This window comes from Mercenaria mercenaria, chromosome 12 (assembly GCF_021730395.1).
Source record: "Mercenaria mercenaria strain notata chromosome 12, MADL_Memer_1, whole genome shotgun sequence".
Lineage (NCBI taxonomy): Eukaryota > Metazoa > Mollusca > Bivalvia > Venerida > Veneridae > Mercenaria > Mercenaria mercenaria.
Window position 1 is genome coordinate 42,374,466 of NC_069372.1, and position 21,865 is coordinate 42,396,330.

Consider the following 21,865-nt stretch of genomic DNA (forward strand, 5'->3'; position numbering starts at 1 on the left):
TGCGAGTATACCGTGGATGTTGTCTGCGTTTCTTAAATTATAACGTGTGTCACTTGAGTCAGGAACGTGAGAAGACAGATATGTTGGGGTCAAATTCGATTTCATTTTGAAGAACAAGATGAGTCTATGCTTATAGCGTCTTTCTGAGGGAGTTCTCTTTGTAGATTTTCTATTAAAACAGGGTATTATTTAATTCTAGACTTATTATTAAATATAGACTTCAGATGTTTGACTTTTTCAACAGACTATAACTGGTATTTCTTATATAATTATAGTGGTTATTTTGAAAGAGGAGTCCCTCTATTAATACTTACTAGCTGACAATAATGCTGGGATTTATAAGCTTTCCTATAGTCTATAGCGTTTAGATTAATTCAAAACACAAAGCAACTGCTTATTGTCCGCCGTTCTTTCCCGTTTATACGCATTGTTATAAGGACATCGAGTCGTCATTTACCCATCTTTCCCGAGCTCTCTTATACGGTAGATAACTCCTTTGGTCTTGATCTGCAAAGAGTGTATAAGTAATGGGACATCCACCATTGCATGTTGTTAGACGTACTGGAACGGCTACATTTGATATTCCTAGAACACTTACCTGTATTTACGAGTAAGGCTAACTTAGACCTTCCGGCAGTAATTGGCCTGCATTGGTCATTCATAACTTAGCAAATATAATAGACGTTCCTGAACGTCTAACCCGCTCATACGAGTTATACATTCTGGAAGGACTAATGTACATGTTCGGGAGTAAGTAAGTTAGGCGTTCCGGAATGATCAAGTTAAACGTTCCGGAATGAGTAAGTTAGCTGTTCTGGAACGGACATGGCTCGTCGTCTGAAACAGATTCGGCGTTCTGGAATAGCTACTGAAATGTTTTCTTGTTATTTTTGTGCAATAGAATGGAAATGATATTTTATTCAGGTTTGTTCATTTTATTTCATGCCAGGTCAATCCAGTTTTAGTAATTAAATTGGAATGATTTAAATAAAAGCTCCTTATTGTTTCTTGGAAATTTCATTTCCTTTCAAGATCTGTTGTAAATCTAGATCTATTGATTGTAATTTATTGCAAAATCCGGGGTTTTTTTTACTGATTGCTGCCTTCATTGAATATGTACTTGGAAATTTTATTTTGAATATTTTATTGTCGACGCATAAATGAAATCTAGATTTATCGTTGCAAAAGGATTTGAATTCTGCGATTTTGCAAACTGCACTGTTTTAGGTCAGTGTCACTTGGTGCATTCCTTTTTCGGGGAATTCATTTGGCAATTCACAGGTAAACAAGTTGAGGTTCCTTAAAGGGTATGTATTATGATGACCTATTTCCCCATCTCCTCATTCCCCGTTATTTCTGGTTATTTAATCTGGCATAAAAGTTTATATCTACAGTTTACAGGTAATGAGTACTTTTGCTTGGAAATAGCTCAAATTTTAAGGAAAGAAATGATCTCAATTCTTAAGAAAACCCGTAATAAGCCTCCTGCGTCACACATTTTTGTCTAGAGACATAACCTCGTGACAATCTTTTTCAGCGCCAGTCACATTGCGGACCTGAGGAGAGGTAACGCGTGTAAGCGGTAAGTGATATTTTTTTTATTTATTTAGTGATTTTTACTCTTATTTTTGCAAATGTAGTTTAAATTGCAGCCTTAATTAGAAAAAAAGTTTATCGATCAATAATTTGAGTAGCTTTAAAAAAAAACGGCATTCAACTTTTAATTGAAATAAATATTGTTTGTTTTTTTTTTCTCTCGATTCCGTTACAGTAGATTTACTGTACCGCAGTGTGCGCTGAGATAGCTTTGGTAATTTTTTCCAAGTTCGAGTGTAAAATCCATCCACATGTACTAAATGAAACTTAAAAAATTGGAATAGATAAAAGTGTTATATAGCCTGTAAATAATAATACAGTTGTAATAATACTGTACATGTCCCTGGAGCATTGTCGTACATATACCTTATATTTTCAAAAACATCCAGCTTTTTAAATTCCCATCATATATTTACTGAAATAGAAATTTAGATGATGTCAGAAGGTCTTGTCAGTCTGCATACCAGTGTATAAACAGTTTTGGGATTTCATTTTATTTACAAACATTATGTAGATCAAAATATACAGTGCTTTAGGGTATAGCGGATTTTAGGGTATACAGTAGAGGGTAGATTGATAAATTTTATATTTAGACTTGAATTATTGTATAAATTTTCATATCATTTTTTTGCAAACAGACATTCTGACATACAGATAGCTAACTCGCCAATAGCGGGTCACTATCGTCACTTTTAGCACATGGTGAATACTGTTTAGACTTTCATGATATTTAAACTTACTAACACTTAAAACTATTGCTCACATTGATTTAAATGTTTGATTTATTTGAATCTATCTTTTGTGTATGAAGTTATGATGAAATATTTAAACCTGTCCGATTCACCAATAGGGGGTCACATAGTTAGTTTATCATAGTTTCTATCCATTTAAAAAGTCTTTTTTCTGACAAAACATGACTGTGGTATTGGAAATAAACATTTCAAGGCAGAATATAATAAGAATCAGTATACTTACATTTCAAACGGGAGATACCAGGTAAAAGGAATATAGCGCTAGTTTTCACAGTTGTATTTCTAATCATAATTAGCACCAACTATATCTAAAACTAAAATTAAAATACTGATGCACAGAACCTTATTCATTAATCTAAATTTGTCAGTTCAAACCATTATAAAATCAAATCAACCATTGATTTGTATTTTTAAGCAGAATTAACAATCTATTGATTATCCCTGATATGGGTGATCCTTTATTAGCTAAATGGCCGCCTCTGCTTGATGGCACTTTTTTTCGTCAAAGTCAATCTAAAATTCATAATCATATTATTCCTATGAAAGTGTGTGTTTCACTCTTCGAAATGGTACCAAAGTTGTGTGGTTTTATCTAAGAAACTGTGAGGTATGTTCAAAATTATTCTACTTCGAAGAATTCAAGAGTGCTAAAATCCAAGTCAGGAAACATGGTTGCAAGAGTTATCTATTCATGGAACTCAAACTCATTAGATTAGATCCATCTTCTTTTGTGTAATAATTGCTAAGTGATAAGTTTATATTACTGAGTACTTAAACATTGTATACTCTAATATGTATAAGAGAGATTCACATTTTATTTTCAAGTGACCCTCTGTTGGCAGTGATTCTCTATTGGCGAGTTGACTGTAACAGTTCTTTGAAAATGGTGTGTTTTTAAAGGTGCTAAACTGTCCGAAAGTGCCCTTTATGCAACCCTTTTCCGGAATTCAATACATATTTGACAGTTATTGTGTATATCAATATACATGTTCAATTTGCATGTGAAACAAACTTTTCTTTCTATGATTTGGTTTTTTTTTTTTTCTCAAAATGTACGTAAGGCTAAATCTTAAATCCAAAGTATTATATATTATTGCCCTCCAAGATGATAAACTCGGGTTTATGAACATGTTCAAGTTTGAATAAACACACATAAACCCCTATCCTGTTAGTCATATTAGTGAAAGATATGTTTTTCTTAATTAATCTATTTGACATGATTTGGCAATTTATTACAGAATGTTTACTTTTACCTGGAGTTTCGTTTTATCTTCGTAGAATTCGCACGATTTGATTTACTTCCTGGCGGACATTTTGACACACCAGTCTTGAAATGATGTGTTTTTTTTTATATTTCGTGTTTTATTCGAACATTATAAAATGGATTTATACAATCAGGTCGTTTAAATTCTCAAATGATACAAGTATTTCAGATATCTGTTTTTTGTTTAATTACATGTCGGCTTAAGATTTTTCTTAAAAAAAAAAACAAAAAACAAAAACAAAAAACAAAAAAAAAAACAACAACAACAAACAAACAATGTTATGTCATGCAAAATTTTATAATTATTAGATCTACCGCAGTATGTTTTTCTTTGGGGATAAATCTTTTTTACCCTTTGACTATTCTAACTGCTGCCAGTTGTAGCCTTAAATTGCTCTAACTGTCGTGCTGGTATTTGTAGCCTTTAAGAGCTCTTACTGCTGACGCAGCTGTAGCCTTTAACTGTTCTTACTGCTGGACAGTTGTAGCCTTTAATTGCCCTTACTGCTACCAATCGAAGCCTTTAACTGCTCCCACTTCTGTGGCAGTCCTAGCCTTTAAACGCTCTTACTTCTGTGCCAGTTGTAGCATTTGACTGCTCTTGCTACAACTGTGCCAGCTGTAGCCTTTTGCTTTTACTGCTACCAATTGTAGCCTTTAACTACTCTTAATGCTACCAACTGTAGCATTTAGCTGCTCTTACTGCAGCGGCAGGTGTAGCCTTTAACGGATCTTTACTGCTGGAAGTTGTGACCCTTGACTGCTCTTGCTTGCTACTGTGCAAATTGTAGCATCCAAGTGGTCTTACTGCTACCAGATGTAGCCTTTAACTGCTCTTAATGCTACCAAATGAAGCCTTTAACTGCTTTTACTGCTGTGGCAGGTGCTGTATGATTTTTTTCTTTAAATGGATCTTACTGCTGCAAGTTGTAGCCTTTAACAGTTCTTACTGCTGTGCAAGTTGCAGCCTTTGACAGCTCTAACTGCTGCCAGTTGTAGCATTTAAATGCTCTTACTGCTGCCAATCTCAATTGTTGCAGTTAACAGCTGTAACATATGCAGATAAGTGCAAACGTCGACAATTGAAATGAAATGGATTTGACCAAAAGGTGAAAAGTGTGTTGTAGTAATGTAGTAATAGATGTAGTAACAAAATATATACGTAGATCTATAACTTCAAAATCAAAATCAATAATTTTGGGATATAATCTTGCAAAAGCTTAATTTTCAATTGACCTAAGAGAGGCACAAATACAAATAATTGTAAATGTTGTATCATCAAAGAGAGACGTGCAAAAGTAGGATAGAAAAAATAGTATCTGGTCACTTAAATATCAAACAAGCAAGGTTTAATTAAGGATGATTAACTGTGAAAACTTAAAGTTAGATTATACAAGAAAAAAAAACACATAACGTTTTAGTGTATATCTATAGACAGTCTGTGAACATAGTTTCAAATGTATGAATTTACAGGTTTGAGTGTATGGAATATGCTAAATTTACATTTGTCCTCAGCATCACAGCTTTAAATTAATTGTATTGCTTATAGTATGCATAAATAAAGATCAGATCATTTGTAAACTTAAGCCATCTTTTGCCGACTCTTTTTTTTTTACATTTTTAGGTAAAATCGTAGTCAAAAGAAATGATTGAAACTCACAAAGCTTTGTTACTATTTCGTTACAAATAAATAAATGTCATTTTGTCAAATGCAAGAGCAATGATCCTGCTCCTACTGACTGAATCCACAGATCTGCACAAGCACAACTTTCAAATACAAATATATATAGTTCGCATAGTCTATTTTACCAAAGTCAATGCCTGTCATTTATCTCTTAGGCCTACTGATGGAATCTTAGGTTGAATCTCCGGTGCAGTTATTCTTTCCGAACACATAGTTTCATTATTTTATAACTTAAGGATATGATTAAACATAACAACCCTAAACGGAGTTACAGTTCTTAGGTTACAAGTTTATCTATACAAAGTGATCATTGCTATATAACTATGATAACTTGTGCCTACTGGTCCTGCTGAGCAACGTGTCTTGAAAGACTGAGTATGGATAAGGGTAATCTTGACTTTTCAAATGTAATTGCTCTGCTTCAAAATCTGAAATTGTTACCTTTGGATAGAATAGAAATAGCCCAATCTCAGTAGAAGACCAGGGCGCATTTTAAGTTGAAAAAGTGTTTAAATTCCGTTTTATATTTTTTTCTGTACACGATGGCGAGTGATTTATTTCTCGAGGATGAAAATTTTGATGAAGTGATTTCGAAGAACCATTAATTGATTGGCATGGCCTTATAGAATGTTAGTTTTACCTAGAGTTTCGTTTCTTCTTCATAGAATCCGCACTAATGAATTTACTTCCTGGCAGCCATTTTGACGCAGAGCGTAAAATGGTGAGTGTATTTATATTTTGTATCGTTTAAGAAATTTGCTTTTAACTTTTTATCTTGGCCATGTTTTTATTTGAACTTATATTATCAGGGCCTTTAAAATTCTCAAACAATACAGAAATGTCAGATGTCTGTTCTTTGCAAATTTTCATGGCACGTTGAAAACAAAACTTACTTTTTATAGCTATTACGCTTCAAAATTATGAAAATTTCAACTCTTCTGAAGGACAATTTTATGTTGATCATGCCAAATTTTGTAATGATTATTTCAGAAAGTTTTTACGCTTAGATAAATAATATTTTACCGGCCATATTCCTAGACATCAAAAGGATCAAAGATTCGCGAAATAACTTGTATTTTAATTAGATATAACATTCTTTTTTTTCATTTCGTGCATACGAAATAATACTGCATTAAGTATGAAATATCGTATTTTTGAAAGATTCTTTTGTCTAAGAACGAACAGAATATCTATGATAAAACTGAATATTATATCCTAAAAACGAAGTATTATTATATAAATACGAAACAATGTTAAAAATACGAAATGTACTATCTATAATTAAAGAGTTTGTTAAGGAGCATCGTACTAACCAAAACAGTGTTTGTTGGTTTGCAAATAGAACTGGTAGCAAATAATAACGTTACGACATTTTTTCTTCGTGATAAGGAAGTTATATTCAAACGTACCCACTACGAAATCATCTCTAATCTATTATCTTTTGATATGTTTTAAATCAGATTGACATTGCTTAAAACTTAAGTATTGATTTTATTGATTCGATTTCTGCTTAACTTTTATTTATAGCCATGAAAGTACGTCATGTTTAACTACCAGGTTGTAATTAGCTCTTCAGGCCAAATATCTAACCACAAAAGCCTAGTTCCTCAAACAAGAGACATTTATATTTCTAACAAATATGAATTTCAAGACAATGACATTCCACAGTAAAATTTAAAGTAGCCGACACGAGTGGGTTGGGAATTTTAAATCCGGCAGCTTTTATTACTTTTTCAAGAAATTGCATGGCCTTTATTTATCTATACATTTACTTATTGCTTTGGAGATTAGGCTTGCACTGAATTTTACTACAGATCGTCCGAACTTTTAAAGAAATATAACACAAACCTTAAAACACTTCTAAACCTTGTTCTTTCACACCCCGAATACTATGGGAATGTAGGTTGGTGATTGGCCCCTCTAAGCTTTCTTATTTGAGGTGCGATAACTAATAAAGTGTGCTTTTCACTTAAATCCTACAAAAACTGACGGAGGAAGTTGAACTTGTTTTGCAGTTTGCCAGTCGTGCTCTTTAGAGTTAGGTTCTTGGTATTCGGACTTCAGACAAGTTGTGGAGTGCATTGATGTAATAATATCTAGATTGACCTTAGTGTATTTAATCAGGTACTTTATCAATAATGTTAGTCTTTCTCAGCGGAGAGTTATTTCATTTTCATTGTCTTGTCTAACTTGTTGAAAGTAGAGTAAGTGCGAGGTTGGCATGCCCTAAACGTGTTTAGGACCCAAGTTTCCTTTATTTAGGTTTCTGACCGTTCCCAGGAGATGCTCTTTTTTTCGTCTCTTTTTTTTGTCCGTTTCGTATTTCATGTTATTGTCTTGTTTGTTGTTGGTGTTTCTTTCCTCTTCCCTCCCCATTTCCCTTTGCATTTACGCTCTCTCTGCTTTTACTATGAGCGAAGATAGGTGCCGACCATAATTTCCGCCGCTGGTTGTCCGTGGGCGGTGCCCACGTGTCGTATTTTTCTTGCTTGTCAGTTTGTGCGTGTGTGTGTTTGTGTATGCACGCGCGCCCGCGCGCGTGTTTGTGTGTGTCTTTAGTACATGCGTATTTACGCTGCTGTGGTTTGCGGTGAAGTGAGACTGCGATTTGGAGCGTGGCTTTCCCTGATGAATATTTATCCTTGCTTTTTCTACTTTCCCCAACACCCCCACCCTTTTATCTATACATTTGTTTTGTATTTTGCATATAATTAAAAGGTACTTGTTGTAATTTTTAAGCAACACGTCTGCTATATATATTTCTTGAGTTACACTTTCTTTTTGTTGTTGGTCTACTTTGCGATGCATGGCTTTGTTTGGGGTGCTCTCTGCTTCCGGAAAATTTATCCTTACCTTTGTTTAATCTATTATCGACATGTATTTCCTTTTTGGTAAGTTTGTCTTGCATAATGGCCCTAATCAGTTATCAGTTTTCTAATCAGCTTTCGATTGAACTGCAAATAACGGATGAGATTGTGGCTTAAGTAAGGTAAGAATATATGCCTGAATAAGTTAAGAGATAGCTCTTTTTCAGTTCCGAAGTAGGCAGGAAAGATAACGACTGCTCCCTTCGCCACGGCTAGAAGCGGAAGCAAATTACTCTGAGCGTTTCTGATTGGCCTGTCATGTTATTTCTTAGGGAATCAATTATTTTTTGTAAACATTACTTTTTGGCCCTCTCTTTCAAAAATACTACCAACCGTTACGTTCTCAAACTATCTCTAAATTGCAATGCTAGCACTTTTGCCTTCAGGGCTAGCTTTAAAATATTGCTAGCTCTTATGTCAAATGCTATCTTTTCCAACAAAAGAGAGCTCTCTTCTTCTACAAATGCTAGCTTTAAAATACTTTTATGGAAAGAGATATTCCCAAAGAGCCTTATACAGATATAGGTCTTATCTCTTAGTTATTATAATGCTATCTCTTGGCACTGAAAATATATCTTTTTTGTCTTAAAGTGATAACTTTAAAACTTAAAGAGACATCTTTACATTTTAAGCATTCACTGACAGTAACAGTAGTCCTTTAATAAATAACAAAAGGGCTTGCTACCCATATGACATCTTTAAAAATACCATATTCAAAACAGTGTATGTACTAGTTGAGTCACCAAAGATAGAAATGTATTACCATGTTACTACATAACAATTTAATCTATACAAAATATATTTCATTGCAACGAAGAAACAATAACAACATAAATATTCAATAATTTTTTTTCTGCAAGTAATGTTGCATCAAGATAGTAAAAACTGACGGTCCTTCATAGGCTTACGTAACAATATATTTGGATATCTAAATTTAAAAAAGACGATTGAACTTTTTGAAAATCAATAAAATCCTATGAAGTGTTGATAATAGAGAACTTGATTTTGTTTTATAATAGAAATGTATAGTATATATTAATCGTATTAAATATTATTCCTAGGCGAGCGATATTTTAGTCGCGTCAATAGACTTTGGGACTACATTCTCTGGCTGGGCGATATTGTTTGCTCACGAATTTGAATCTGAACCCACGAAAGGATTCGTGAAACAATGGCATTCGAGTGGCACACTGATCACAGAGAAAACGCCGACAGTGGTACTGATAAAGCCAGATGGTCAAACACTAGAAGCTTTTGGTTATGATGCTGAAAACAGATATAAGGAATTGATAGACGAAGAGGAGCATGAAGATTACTACTACTTTCAGCGATTTAAAATGAAGCTTCATAAACAACTAGGAGAGGTTAGACCAAATTATTGTTTTTCGCTTTTTTGACGGTTTTGATCCCCGCCTCCAAACGTATGTCTTTCAAACTTTATATTGGTAGCAGACTTGAGATGCTTTATGGAATTAACTACTAGTAATGGTGCTGATGGATTTTCAAACCTGTCTATCGATAACTGGCAAATATTTTGAAATCTGTTAAGTTAGAAATACGGGTATTTATATGGTTAGGTATTAGTCATTATGTAAGCACTTTATGCTGACTAAGTGCATTTCAAATTGCTAACTAAAATGCATTTCAGGGTCAGCACATTTGACATAAATATTTATTAAGACACACTTACAAATGTTTTAACGCAACACTTGATAAATTGCAAATATCTTTACAACGAGTGATAATATAATTTTGAAATTTGTCAAATGTATTTAAAACAATATGTTGTTTATGACAGATCAGTATGAATTATAAATCAGAGCTCGGAATCATATAAGTTTATTTTTTTTACGATCTGTACCCATTTTTAAAAAGTCACAAAAGTTTGCATTTATTTATTGCATTGTTTTAAAAGATTATTTCATAGCAAAAACACAAAATCATAAATATATATATACATGTGTATATATATATCGTCATTCTGCCAAACGCAAGAATATAAATTAGAGTTTATTAGAGATTTTTCGCATTTGGCATTTGAGCACATTTATGGCAGAAATGCTATATTTAATGTCCGTTCTGAGTCGCTAAAGAAGATTTTGTAGCTGCGCATAAAAAATTCGCATAGAAAATAGACAGACTGTAATTTCAAAATTTTGACCCTTACAGTATTGCTGTACGCGTTTTTTGGTCTAGCAGCCTCCTCTGTTACAACATATCATTAAAGTGTTTTATCAGATTAATATCTCCAATTTAAAACGTTCACTAAATGCCTGAGAAGCAAATTACGAGTTTCCTAGCTTTATGGGTAGGTGTACAACCATGCATCAGTTGCAGACTTCTGTTTGCCTCCAAAGAAGCTTCTGTTATCAAATATAACACAAAATATAATGGTTTGTTACTTTAGCAGGGTATTATAGAATTTTGATATTAAGGTTTGTTCCACTTAGCACAAAAGGGATAGTGCAGATCTACAGATCTCAGGGTCGTGAGTTCGATCCCTAGGCGAGGCAAATGTTCTCCGTGACGTTTTCACAAAAGGCATTGCATCTGAAATCATTCGTCCTGATCCATCTCTGGGTCATGTGGGGAAGTAGGCAGCTACTTGCGGAGAATAGGTTAGTATTGGTGAACAGAATCCAGGAACACTGGTTAGGTTAACTGGTTTGTCGTTACATAACTGAAATACTGTTAAATAAAACGGCGCATAATCTAAAACAAACAAACATTAAGGCCCGATGTCAGAAAGGTGGAAAAATGATTTTTTTTTACAAAAGATAATAGGTAAGGGCAGATTTCTCGGAAGCACAGAGCACTAAAACACAGCCCCAGAGCCACGCATTTGCAATGTAGGCCCACATAAAAAAGAAACTGTAACGAAAAAATATTACAGACGGGTTGCTATAGATAAAGGGGGAGGAAAGGGGGTGGGGGAGTTTGTAGGGGAAAGTAGAACAAGGATGAATATACAAAGGGAATGCTACGTTCCTTAATTACAGTTACAGTACAACGTAAACCATAATAGCGCAGACATTTATGTACCAAAGATTAACACACACAACCACACCCAACTAACTAATATAGGTAAACAGACAAGTAAGATACAACAACACTGTAGGGCACCGCTTTAGACACACAAGCATACAAACGCACACATATAAGCAGGAAAAAATCGTGTACCGCCTTAGGATTCCGGCAGCCAAAATAAAGGGGGAGGGGGGGGGGGGGGCACGAAAACTAATTAATAATAAAAGGGGAGGAGATGCCAAAACAAGGGAGCCCAATTGCAAGGGCGATAGGGGGAGTGAGGAGAAGGAGGAAAAAACGCTAACAACAAACAAGACAACATACGCAACACAAAATACAAGACAGACAGAAAACCAGTTGAAAATAGGGGCACCGCCTTGGAACGGTCAGTAACCTATATAAAGAAAACTGGGGGTTTAAACGCGTTTAGGGCATGTCAACCTCGCACTTACCCTATTTTTAACAAGTTAGACAACACAATGTAAATAAAATCCACGCTGACAAAGGCTTTAACATTAGCTAAAACATTCCAGACCATATTAAGTAAAACATGAAATTAAGGTAAATCTAACGTATAATTACACCAATGTACTCAACAACTTGTCTGAAGTCAGAGCACCTAGAGCCTAACTTTTAAGGGCACGACTAAGAAAGCTGCAAGACAAAATTCCACTCCCTCCGTCCGTTTTATGTAGAATTTAGGAGAAAAGCGTCATTGAGTCTTACACTTACACTGCTTTAGTTATATTACATAGAATAGGCCCCTACGCGAAATATTAATTTCGTGTTAAATCCCCACCCCCCGACACACACACACACATACATACACACAACCCATAAATTGGTACCGCCTCGATAGCCTAGTGGTAGAGCGTCCGCTTCGAGTGCGGGAGGTCGTGGGTTCGATCTCCGGCCGCGTCATACCAAAGACGTGAAAAATGGTACCAGTAGCTCCCTTGCTTGGTGCTCAGCATTAAAAGGGAAACTGGCCTCTTCTCTCATACCCTCGTGGCGATGGATTCAATCAGGAATGAGGTGTCGAGAGTGATTATTATAAGTTGTAGAACTTGCTTCACAATCGACCTAAAATAAATTATGTATAAACTAAGTACGTTACAAACAGATTGCTCCTACAAATAAGTATTTACACTAGATTTTTACATTTTCATATGATATAGCTCAAATAATCACAAGTTTGTTGATCACAGTTTATTTCATCATGTTGTTCAGTTTTAGTTATATCTTGTTTCCAGAGATGCCTGTTTCAGCATAGATTCATTTTATGCAAATTAGCTAAAATACCTAATGTAGAAAAAATATTTACCTTCAGAGTAACAATGTATAAACTGTATAAATTGGTTCCTTTACGAACAGAAATCTTAAAACTTGAATGAAAAATGATGCGTTAGAAGATATAGATGTATAACGTGAATGTGAAAACTGTTTAAATGTTATAAATAATAACAACCATAACAATCATGATAACAATAATGTTCTTATCATATGCTGCTTATCATAAAACAGGACAGTTGAGCACTTCGATATGAACATTAGTCATTTAATTTGAGTGAACTTTTTTTTAACATCTTGTTTACTGACAGATCATTATTGGAACCATAAAACGTGTTCAATGGCACCAAACCAGAAAGAAAATGCTACTATACATGTTATATTGGATTCAGTGTTGTTATATTTTCTGGTCCTTTGGGATCATGAAGTCCATTCAATATCCTTGTTATGGAGTTCCGCTTAAGCCGGTGCTAGGGGGCTTGAGGGGTGTTGCTCTTTCCATTACTCCTCATGAACAAACCGAGTCTGCTATTATTTTGCTTGGTTGCTTTCCTTTCTGTGCTTCCAAAGGATCTTCTTATAGATTTTGTTATACCCTACCTCTATGTATACTATAAGAACCTTGCATGGACATGAACGGGAAAATATACTTACCCATTTCAGTCGCGTATTTCACACATAAAACTCAGTTCAGTAAATGGGTATTGTGATGATTTATCGTCCATCGTACACCAGTCACATCGTCCGTAGAGAGACTCCGCGTACTTTATGTTTTCGTCATCGTTGCAGCATAACCTTGTATGAACTTCCCTGTTAACTCCCAGTCTAGAAGACACGGCTTCCTGCATAGTGTTAGGCGAAACGTAAACAAACAAAAAAACAAAAAGTGCATTATTTACAGTCGTACAATAAAACTAGAAATGATGTTTGAAGGGCGTCTTAGAAATGATTCTGATCATACTGTGGTACGCATTTGTGTTGATGATTTAGTAATAAAAACACATTGTGCTTTTATGATGAGCATTCACATGCTAGCATAAAAGTGTAGTTGAAACGACGATTGACATACAATTTCACATCAGACAATGACAATATATGTTGTTGTTTAGACCGGAACTTAGGGAAGTTCATCCTAGTTTTTATGTAACGTTGACGACAGTATGAAATACGGAGAGTTTCTCTGTGAGACAATGTGACTGGTGCACGTATTACTACTCTTTCAATATACAAAAAAAAAAAAACAATTTACTTAACTCTCGCGTTTTAGGTGAGAAATGCGCGATTGAAATGAGAAAGTATATTTTCCCGATCACCACTATGGTCGTCATAGTATACCTAGGGGAGGGGTATTACATGTACAATAGCATTTTCTTCCTGGTCTGGTGCAATGTAGGTGAACATATTTTTGGTTGTCAGTGAACAAAATGTTTACTCATATCAATTACAATTCTAATATAACTAATAATGCTTGAATCATCACAACGACATTATGTTGACGTCACGTCGTCGTGATTTTAAGCGCCATGTACGCATCAAGAAATAACGCTTTCAAATTTGATCAAATATTTTACTAAAACATGTTTAAAACGAAATGTCACATAGCACAACTGTCTTAATTAATTTATATACACACACGGACTAGGTTATTTGCTGTGCATGATAATTTGCTATCATTTGCGCACGGTATATACCAATCGTGTATGATTAAACACTATACAAAACTATAATTAGTGGACGAAGAGGAGTATGAAACTACTGCTTCTTTCAAAGATTCACAATTACTTGAAATAATCCGACAAACTATACGTTTTACAGAACATCAACTTGGACATGACACTGAAAGATGAAATGGGTCGTAAGTTACCAGCAATTGATGTATTTTCCTTGGCAATTAAGTTCCTGGTAGATGATATGCATACAGTGGTTAAGGACAAGATTGCAGGGTCAATCAAGAGGTCAGAGGTACACTGGGTCATTACTGTTCCCGCAATTTGGACAGACTCCGCCAAGCAATTCATGAGAAAAGCTGGAGAAAATGTAATATTCTTACCTTACTTCATTTTTAAACTTAAACCACATGGAATATGAATAGTATTTTGTGCAACATGCTAACTTTCATGTCAGTTGTAGTCAACCGTTTTGTAAATATTTCATTTTTCTTAATCAAGATATTGTATTGTTTGTGTTCCAATTTCTATGAATTGTTTTATTTTTCCTTATCAAATAATTCTGACAGATAAAGTGTAAATATATAAAATTAAACTCGTTCAAAAGTTAAGAAAAAAAGTTTATTAATACTCCTTGTGTACTGCAATCTCTTTTGAGTGTTAATCTTAATTCCGTTTTTATTGCTTTATATTTATGTATAGTTTGTTATAAACATCAACTATACAGAATAAATGTAAGATTTACAATTAACAAGAACTTTGCTCTAAATATGTATTTCTTCAGGCTGGTATTGCCGCTGACAAATTGAGTATCGCGCTTGAACCAGAAGCAGCTTCTCTTTTTTGCCGCCATCTATCAGTTGATAAACGAGTAGACACTACAGGCATAGCAATAGCCTCTTTTCCAGCCGGAACTAAGTACATGGTTCTCGATGCAGGAGGTACTTTTTGTTTCGCACTATTGTCATTTTAAAGAAACAAAACACTAGAAGAAGTAGCATGTTATTTCTTTTGGACAGAAATTGGACAATGCCGGTGCTTTTGTATCATATAAAAGCCTGACATATCTGCCTATTACAAAAAGAGACGTTTACCTTGCCATATACAATTAAAGGGACTGACCTCTAAATCGTACGACCAAAAACAAAATAGAAAATATTAAGGTATCAGGAAATTATTGCTGTAAATTCTGTGGAAACACACGAGAATTAGTGGTTTTTACTATTTTTTCCAGCACTGAAGGTAAAGTGTCTTAATTGTAAAGCTTTATATAATCCTCCTTTGTGTATTGGACGGTATGTATTGCCGATTTATTGCCAAGTTAAATTCCAGACTTGGACATATTTCTTATTGATTTAGCACTTTCATACGCCAGTTGTATTATGTGATGGCGCGTGCGTCCGTCTGTCCGTCCTTCCGTTTGTCAGTCCGTCTGTCGTATTTCTTGTCCGGAGCAAAACTTAATAATAATTCAATGTAGTGACGTTAAACTTGCCATATATGTAGATGACGATAAGACAATGTGCAGAGCACATAAACCAGGTCAGTAGGTTAAAGTTCAAAGTCATGGAGCCCAAAGTTCAAATTTGTATTTCTTATTTTGTGTCCGGAGCATAACTTAATAGTCATTCAAGTTATTGACTAAAATTTTGGCATATAGGTAGGTGGCAATGACTTCGAACTTGGCATATTGGTAGCTGACAATGAGATGATGTGTATAACACAGGAACTTGGTCAGTAAGTCAATGGTCAAGGTCAGAAACTGTGTTTAAATCTGTCCTTTGAATATAAGTTAGAAGCACAACTTCAAAACTATTCACTATTGACTTTTAACTTGGAATATTGATGCGTGACAATAAAGTGATTTGAGGTGCGCGAGGTAACCGTTTAAGGTATCGACTTGAAATATAGATAGGTGGAGATGATGTGATTTAAGGAGTGCAATAGTCCCACCCCCTCCCTTCTCCTCACCTATCAAAATCAATTTTATAATTTTTTGCCTTAGTATTCTAGCGCATGAACCAGTTTGGTAGCTAAAAGTTCAGGTTTATAGCAAGGTCAAAATTGTCTATCATATTTTGTGTCCAGATCATAGCTTGATAATAATTCAAGGTATTGACTTCGAACTTAGTATGTAGGGAGGTTGCAGTCAGATGATGTGCTTGATCAGTAGGTCAAAGGTCAAGGTCACAAATTGAGTTCAAATCTTTCCTTTGTATTTTATGTCCAGTGCACAATTTCGAAACTATTTAACTATTTAAGGTATTGACTTTAAACTTGGAATAAAGGTGTGTGATGCTGAAGTGATTTCAGATGTGCAACAAACCACCTTACTTAACCCCACACATGTTAACCTTCCCCCGCCACGCACACACAAAAGAAAGAGAAACAGTCAGTTTCGTTTGCCTTAGAATTCCGTCATCGCTGTCGCACAAAACATCTCTACCAACCACTTCTACATTACACCCCTTCCCCGATCTACACACCAAAAATATCTTGAGATTTTACCAACGCCTCCTTTGATTTTGAATTTCTGGCTTATTTTATCCCACTGTGTGAGTTATCCAAATTTATACAGTTCAGCCTTTATTTTTCAAATGGTGACACTTTCAAAGAATCTTTTCTTTTGAAGTGAAATTTAATAATACTATTTATACAATTCTAGAGATAATTTTGATATTTCAGGTGGAACAATAGATATCACAGTTCATGAAGTTCAGCCTACTGGCACAGTCAAAGAGATAAAAGCTGCAAGCGGTGGTGGCTGGGGTGGAACTCTTGTTGATGAAGCTTTTGAAAAATTGCTCATTGATATTGTTGGCAAGAATGTTTACAAAGAATTCAAACAAGACCAGACGGAGGACTGGCTGGACCTCTGGCGTGATTTTGAAATTAAGAAGAGAAACGTGAGTCCAAAAATGCCGAATACAAAAGGACAACAGCAAAAGCGAGAACAAAAAGTAGTTGCAATGAGGGTTCCTGTGTCTATATGCAAAGTCTACGAAAGAAAATGCGGAAAAAGCTTGGCAAAAGCTGTTGAGTCTTCTTCTTATGGGAACAATGTTCATTTTGTTGGCGACAAAATGAAGTTTGACGTAGAAGTATTTAGGAAGCTCTTCGATACATCCTTGTCAAAAACTATTCAACATACTGAAAATCTCCTCCGTGATCGAGCTGTTCGCGACATTAGGGCAATATTGATGGTAGGAGGCTTTTCGGAGTCGCCGATGCTGCAAGAGAAGGTGAAATCTTCATTTCCAGGTATTGATGTCATAATACCTGCAGAAGCTTCATCTTCTATAATGAGGGGTGCGTTGATCTTCGGTCATAGTCCAAAATCTATCTCGGAAAGGGTGTTAAAGTATACATATGGGGTGGAAATGTATACTACTTTTATTAAAGGTAAGCATCCCGAAAGTAAGCGAGTAATGAAGGATTCTGGACCAGAATGCAAACATGTGTTTCATAAGCATGTCGAAAGAAACCAAGTTGTCAAAGTTGGCGAACCCCAAGTCACTCACCAATATACTCCTGTGGATAGGGATCAAAAGTCAATGAGGTTCCCTGTGTTTGCGTCCGAGCTTAAAGATCCACAGTATACTGATGTCGGGTGCAAATATGTCGGAGAAATGTCAGTAAACCTGCCTGATCACGATGGGGACTTAAGTCGTGCAGTGAATCTTTCCCTTACTTTTAGCGGCACAGAGATTGAAGTGACAGGCATAGATGAAAAAACAGGAGAGGAGACAAAATCTTCAATAAACTTTCTCGGATAGACATAACTGAAACATAGAGATACAAAGGATCAAATCTAGGTCATTTCATTCAAAATTTTCAGATGTTTTAGCTCACCTGAGCCAAAGGCTCAAGGTCAGCTTTTGTGACCACATGATATCCGTCGTCCATCGTGCATCGTGCACCGTGTGTCTGTCAACAATTTCTTTTCTGCACGATAGTGTTTTCATTTATAATTTGATATAACCAAGCTAACACACAACTTGTATCACCATTAGATCTCGGTTCTTCTCTTGAACCAGCCATATTTCATGAAGGCTTCTAGAGTTAAGACCCCTGAAAGGGCACAAATTGGCTATTTTTTTGTTGTTGTCTTCACGATAGTGGAGTATAGTGCACGCAACTTGTATCACCATAAGATCTCGGTTCCTTTTTTTCTTTAACCAGCCATATTCCTCGATGGTTTCTAGAGTTACGGCCCCTTAAATGGCCAGAAATTGACTATTTAGTCTTTTTTGCACAATAGCAGTTTCATTTTATAATTGGATTTTAACCAGACTTGCACACTAGTTGTATCACCATACGATCCCGGTTCCTTTCTTGAACCGGCCATATTCCACTATGGGTTTCAGAGTTAGGAACCCTGAAAGGGCCAGTAATTGGCTCTTTTGGTTTGTCTGCACAAAAGCGGTTTCATTTATAATTGGAATTTAACTAAACTTGCACACAACTTGTATTACCATAAGATCTCGGTTCCTTTATTAAACCAGCCATATTTCACAATGGGTTCCAGAGTTAAGGGCCACTGAAAGGGTAGAAAAAATTGGCTATTTTGGTGATTTCCATATTCAAAGAAAACATAGCTTTCTACAGAATTGAAATTTCTGAACATCACACAAACTCCATGTCCATACTTGTAAATTAGCAGTGCTCAGTACTCATGGTTAGGTCTTGTGATCACGCTGTGTCCGCCGTCCGTCCGTCAAGTTGTCCGTCTGTCGCCAACAATTGTTATTAAATGGCATCTCCTCCAAAACCACTGAATGGATTTTGACGAAACTTTGCGAGGATGTTACTTGGATGGTCCTCTACCAAAGTTGTTCAAACGATTCCGCTTGGTTACACATAGGGGGCCACCAAAGCTAAAAATAGAAAAATCTTCAAACGACATTTCCTCCTAAATGTTCAAGTAAGAAGGTTCAATTGAACACACATTTTCCTCTCGCATATGAAACGGCGGGTCTGAATTAACATATTAAAATTCTCGAATGGTGGAACTGTTTTCATTTGTGAAAGGACCAGTACAAAATTTGACTAGGTGTCTGATCTACACTCCGAGTTTTATTTAAAACTCCTACCTGCCAAAACAACGACTAAAAAGACGTAACCAGCTACCGTAATATGTGTTTAGTGATTGAAAGGTCGATTAATATTTGGTTTGTTTTCAAAAATAGACAGACAAAAAGCATATAATTTTCGAAAAGATCAAAAGGATTACGCTAAATTTGAGTTTTAAGGCCTTTTCCTACTTCAGGGAGTAGGGGTGCATTTTGACTAGAACCCACACGTTCAAGTTCATTTAGGCGTAGAAAAAGTGTTTGTTTCCGGTATCCCGACCTACCCTAAATTTTTGTCCCTACCCTAAATGTTTTTATGGCCTTGGAGAATAATTTTTTCAACTTTTTGACAAAACTGCACTTTTTATGCTTTAAACATGGTTAGTGATGTGAAAAATCCACTTCCTGATGCTCTAAAGGCATAACCCCCTTATTTGTATTCATTTTTTGACACAAAAATAATTTCCGAAAAGTCTCCCTTAATAAAAAAAATTCCAAAAAAAAAAAAATTTTCCTACCTACCTACCCTAATTTTTTTGAGCATGTTACCGGAAACAAAGAATTTTTTTAGGCCTTATGCACGCTGCAAATATCTTCAAGCAAGTGTGGTTCCTTTAGGATGTTGTATATATTTCTTTCGTTGAAACAACAGAAGAGTTGTACAGTATAGTATAGTACGGTAAAGTATAGTATAGCATATGTGCTAACATACATGTATTCAAGATAATTCGACGCCGCCCTGAAGGCGGTGTCGAGTATATGGGATACACTTTTATTTCGGACCCTGTAAAGATGGTAATGAATAGTATCGGAGTGATAAACTGAACACAGTGAATAGTTTGTAAAAGGATCAACGATATTGCACAATACATTTGGTATCAAGTCAACTCGTCCCCTAGTCAACTCGTCCCCAGTCAACTCGTCCCCGATTTGGTCATTTCGTCCCCCAAAATTGGTCATTTCGTCCCCCTCATGATAAAATTTGGTCAACTCGTCCCGATTTTGGTCAACTCGTCCCCCTTTTGGTCAATTCTTCCCCTTTTTAGAAATTTTGTCCCCCTTAATATTTTAGGCATTTTTGCTTTTTTGACTTTGAAAACTTTTATTTAAAATCATCGTGAGTTTTGAAGGAGTTATATTAGAAATAATTAACTTTAAATAATTAGGTTTGATAAAATAGTAAAAGAAATATACTGAAAATATAAGACAATTAACTGAAATAAAATATGAAAAAATAAATACAATGCCCTTAGTATTTTAAATATAATATATTAGAAAATCTAATTAACTTTTTAAAAATCATAGTAAGAATAGAGAGAGCAATAAATCCTTACCTCTGGTCATAATAAAAGAAAGTTTTAATTAGAAATTAAATAAAGAATAAATAAACAACTAATATCTGTCACATATGTTTTACTAAAAATAACCAACATGCTATTTATCCATTTTTGTCATTAAAATAAAAAAAGAAATACTTAAATACTTCAAAAGTAGGGAGACAGTGGTTTCTAAAAAAAAAGTAGAATGAGCATATACCTGCATACGAGGTGTTAAAGGTTATTAATCACATTAAAAGGCCTTGATTGGGCTGATTGGAAGGTGTTAATGGTATTTAATTGCATGAGAAGTTGTTGATTGACTGAATGAAATGTGTCAAAATTTTCCCCTAGTAGAAATAAATGTGTTAATAGTTGATTGGAGTGAGGAAAGTATTTGTTATAAAAAAAAAGTTTAATAAAAAAAGTTTAATCTTATTCAAGAGTTTGAAAATAAGCAGCATCAAATACGGACATTTAAACAGCAATCATGTTATCCAACATAGCAGACTTACAAAAACAAAGAAAAAAAACCCCAGAAAATCCTCCTTGTTAAATCGATCATTTTTAAAGCAAAAAAGTTCTTAAAACAAACGAAAACTTATGTACATTTTTAGCATAAAATATACTTATTTGAAAGAAAAAACCGTCTTAATTTATTATACTTTGATTTTTTTTCAAAAATACGTTTTAAAAAGGGGGGCCGAAAAGGGGGGACGAAATGACCAATTTGAAATCGCATTTTAGTGAATAAACAAAAAAATGGCAAAAAGAAAACATAAAATATATATGTAATGCAACTTATTATGTGATTTAAAACAATGCTATCTGTCTTTCCTCTCCTTATTTGTAGAGCAGAACATATTTTTTTATTTATAATTTCGTCAAAAATGTTGATCCGATTTATTGATAAGGGAGATTACTCTGTAAGTCAAGTTTTCTATTTCTATTCTTAGCATGACCTACTTACCTATCTCATTTTCTATAAATAGAACACACCGCAGATATACCAAACTGCAATGCGTGAATCGCCTGGACAAGGGAGCGTTCGTGTGCTATACAATAATCTTGCAGTAAGCTTCGAAGAGAATATTAAAAAAATATACCGAAAATTACAATTTGACTGCATAAAAAAATCCTTGATAAAAAACGTATTTACAAAGTAAATAAAGGAATCAATAAGCATAGATATGTTGAAATGAACGAAGGAAGTGCCACTGTTAACTTATCTTTAACCTTTTGTCTTATTTTCTTTGTTGATAGGTACAGTGATGTAATTTCAGAATGCGCACACTTTTGCAAATTCCTATTTCTATTTGTTGTTTTTGTT

At 34.8% G+C, this 21,865-nt stretch overlaps 1 protein-coding gene across 1 annotated transcript; it reads left to right on the plus strand.

The window, feature by feature from the left end:
* Positions 1 to 3,871: 3,871 nt before the first annotated feature.
* Positions 3,872 to 21,490, plus strand: LOC123534961 (heat shock 70 kDa protein 12B-like). Its single transcript, XM_053519854.1, has 5 exons — positions 3,872 to 6,017; positions 9,225 to 9,527; positions 14,296 to 14,517; positions 14,932 to 15,088; positions 16,833 to 21,490. The coding sequence occupies exons 1-5, from the start codon at positions 5,973 to 5,975 to the stop codon at positions 17,921 to 17,923; spliced, it is 1,818 nt and encodes a 605-aa protein (XP_053375829.1). The 5' UTR covers positions 3,872 to 5,972; the 3' UTR covers positions 17,924 to 21,490.
* Positions 21,491 to 21,865: the final 375 nt, after the last annotated feature.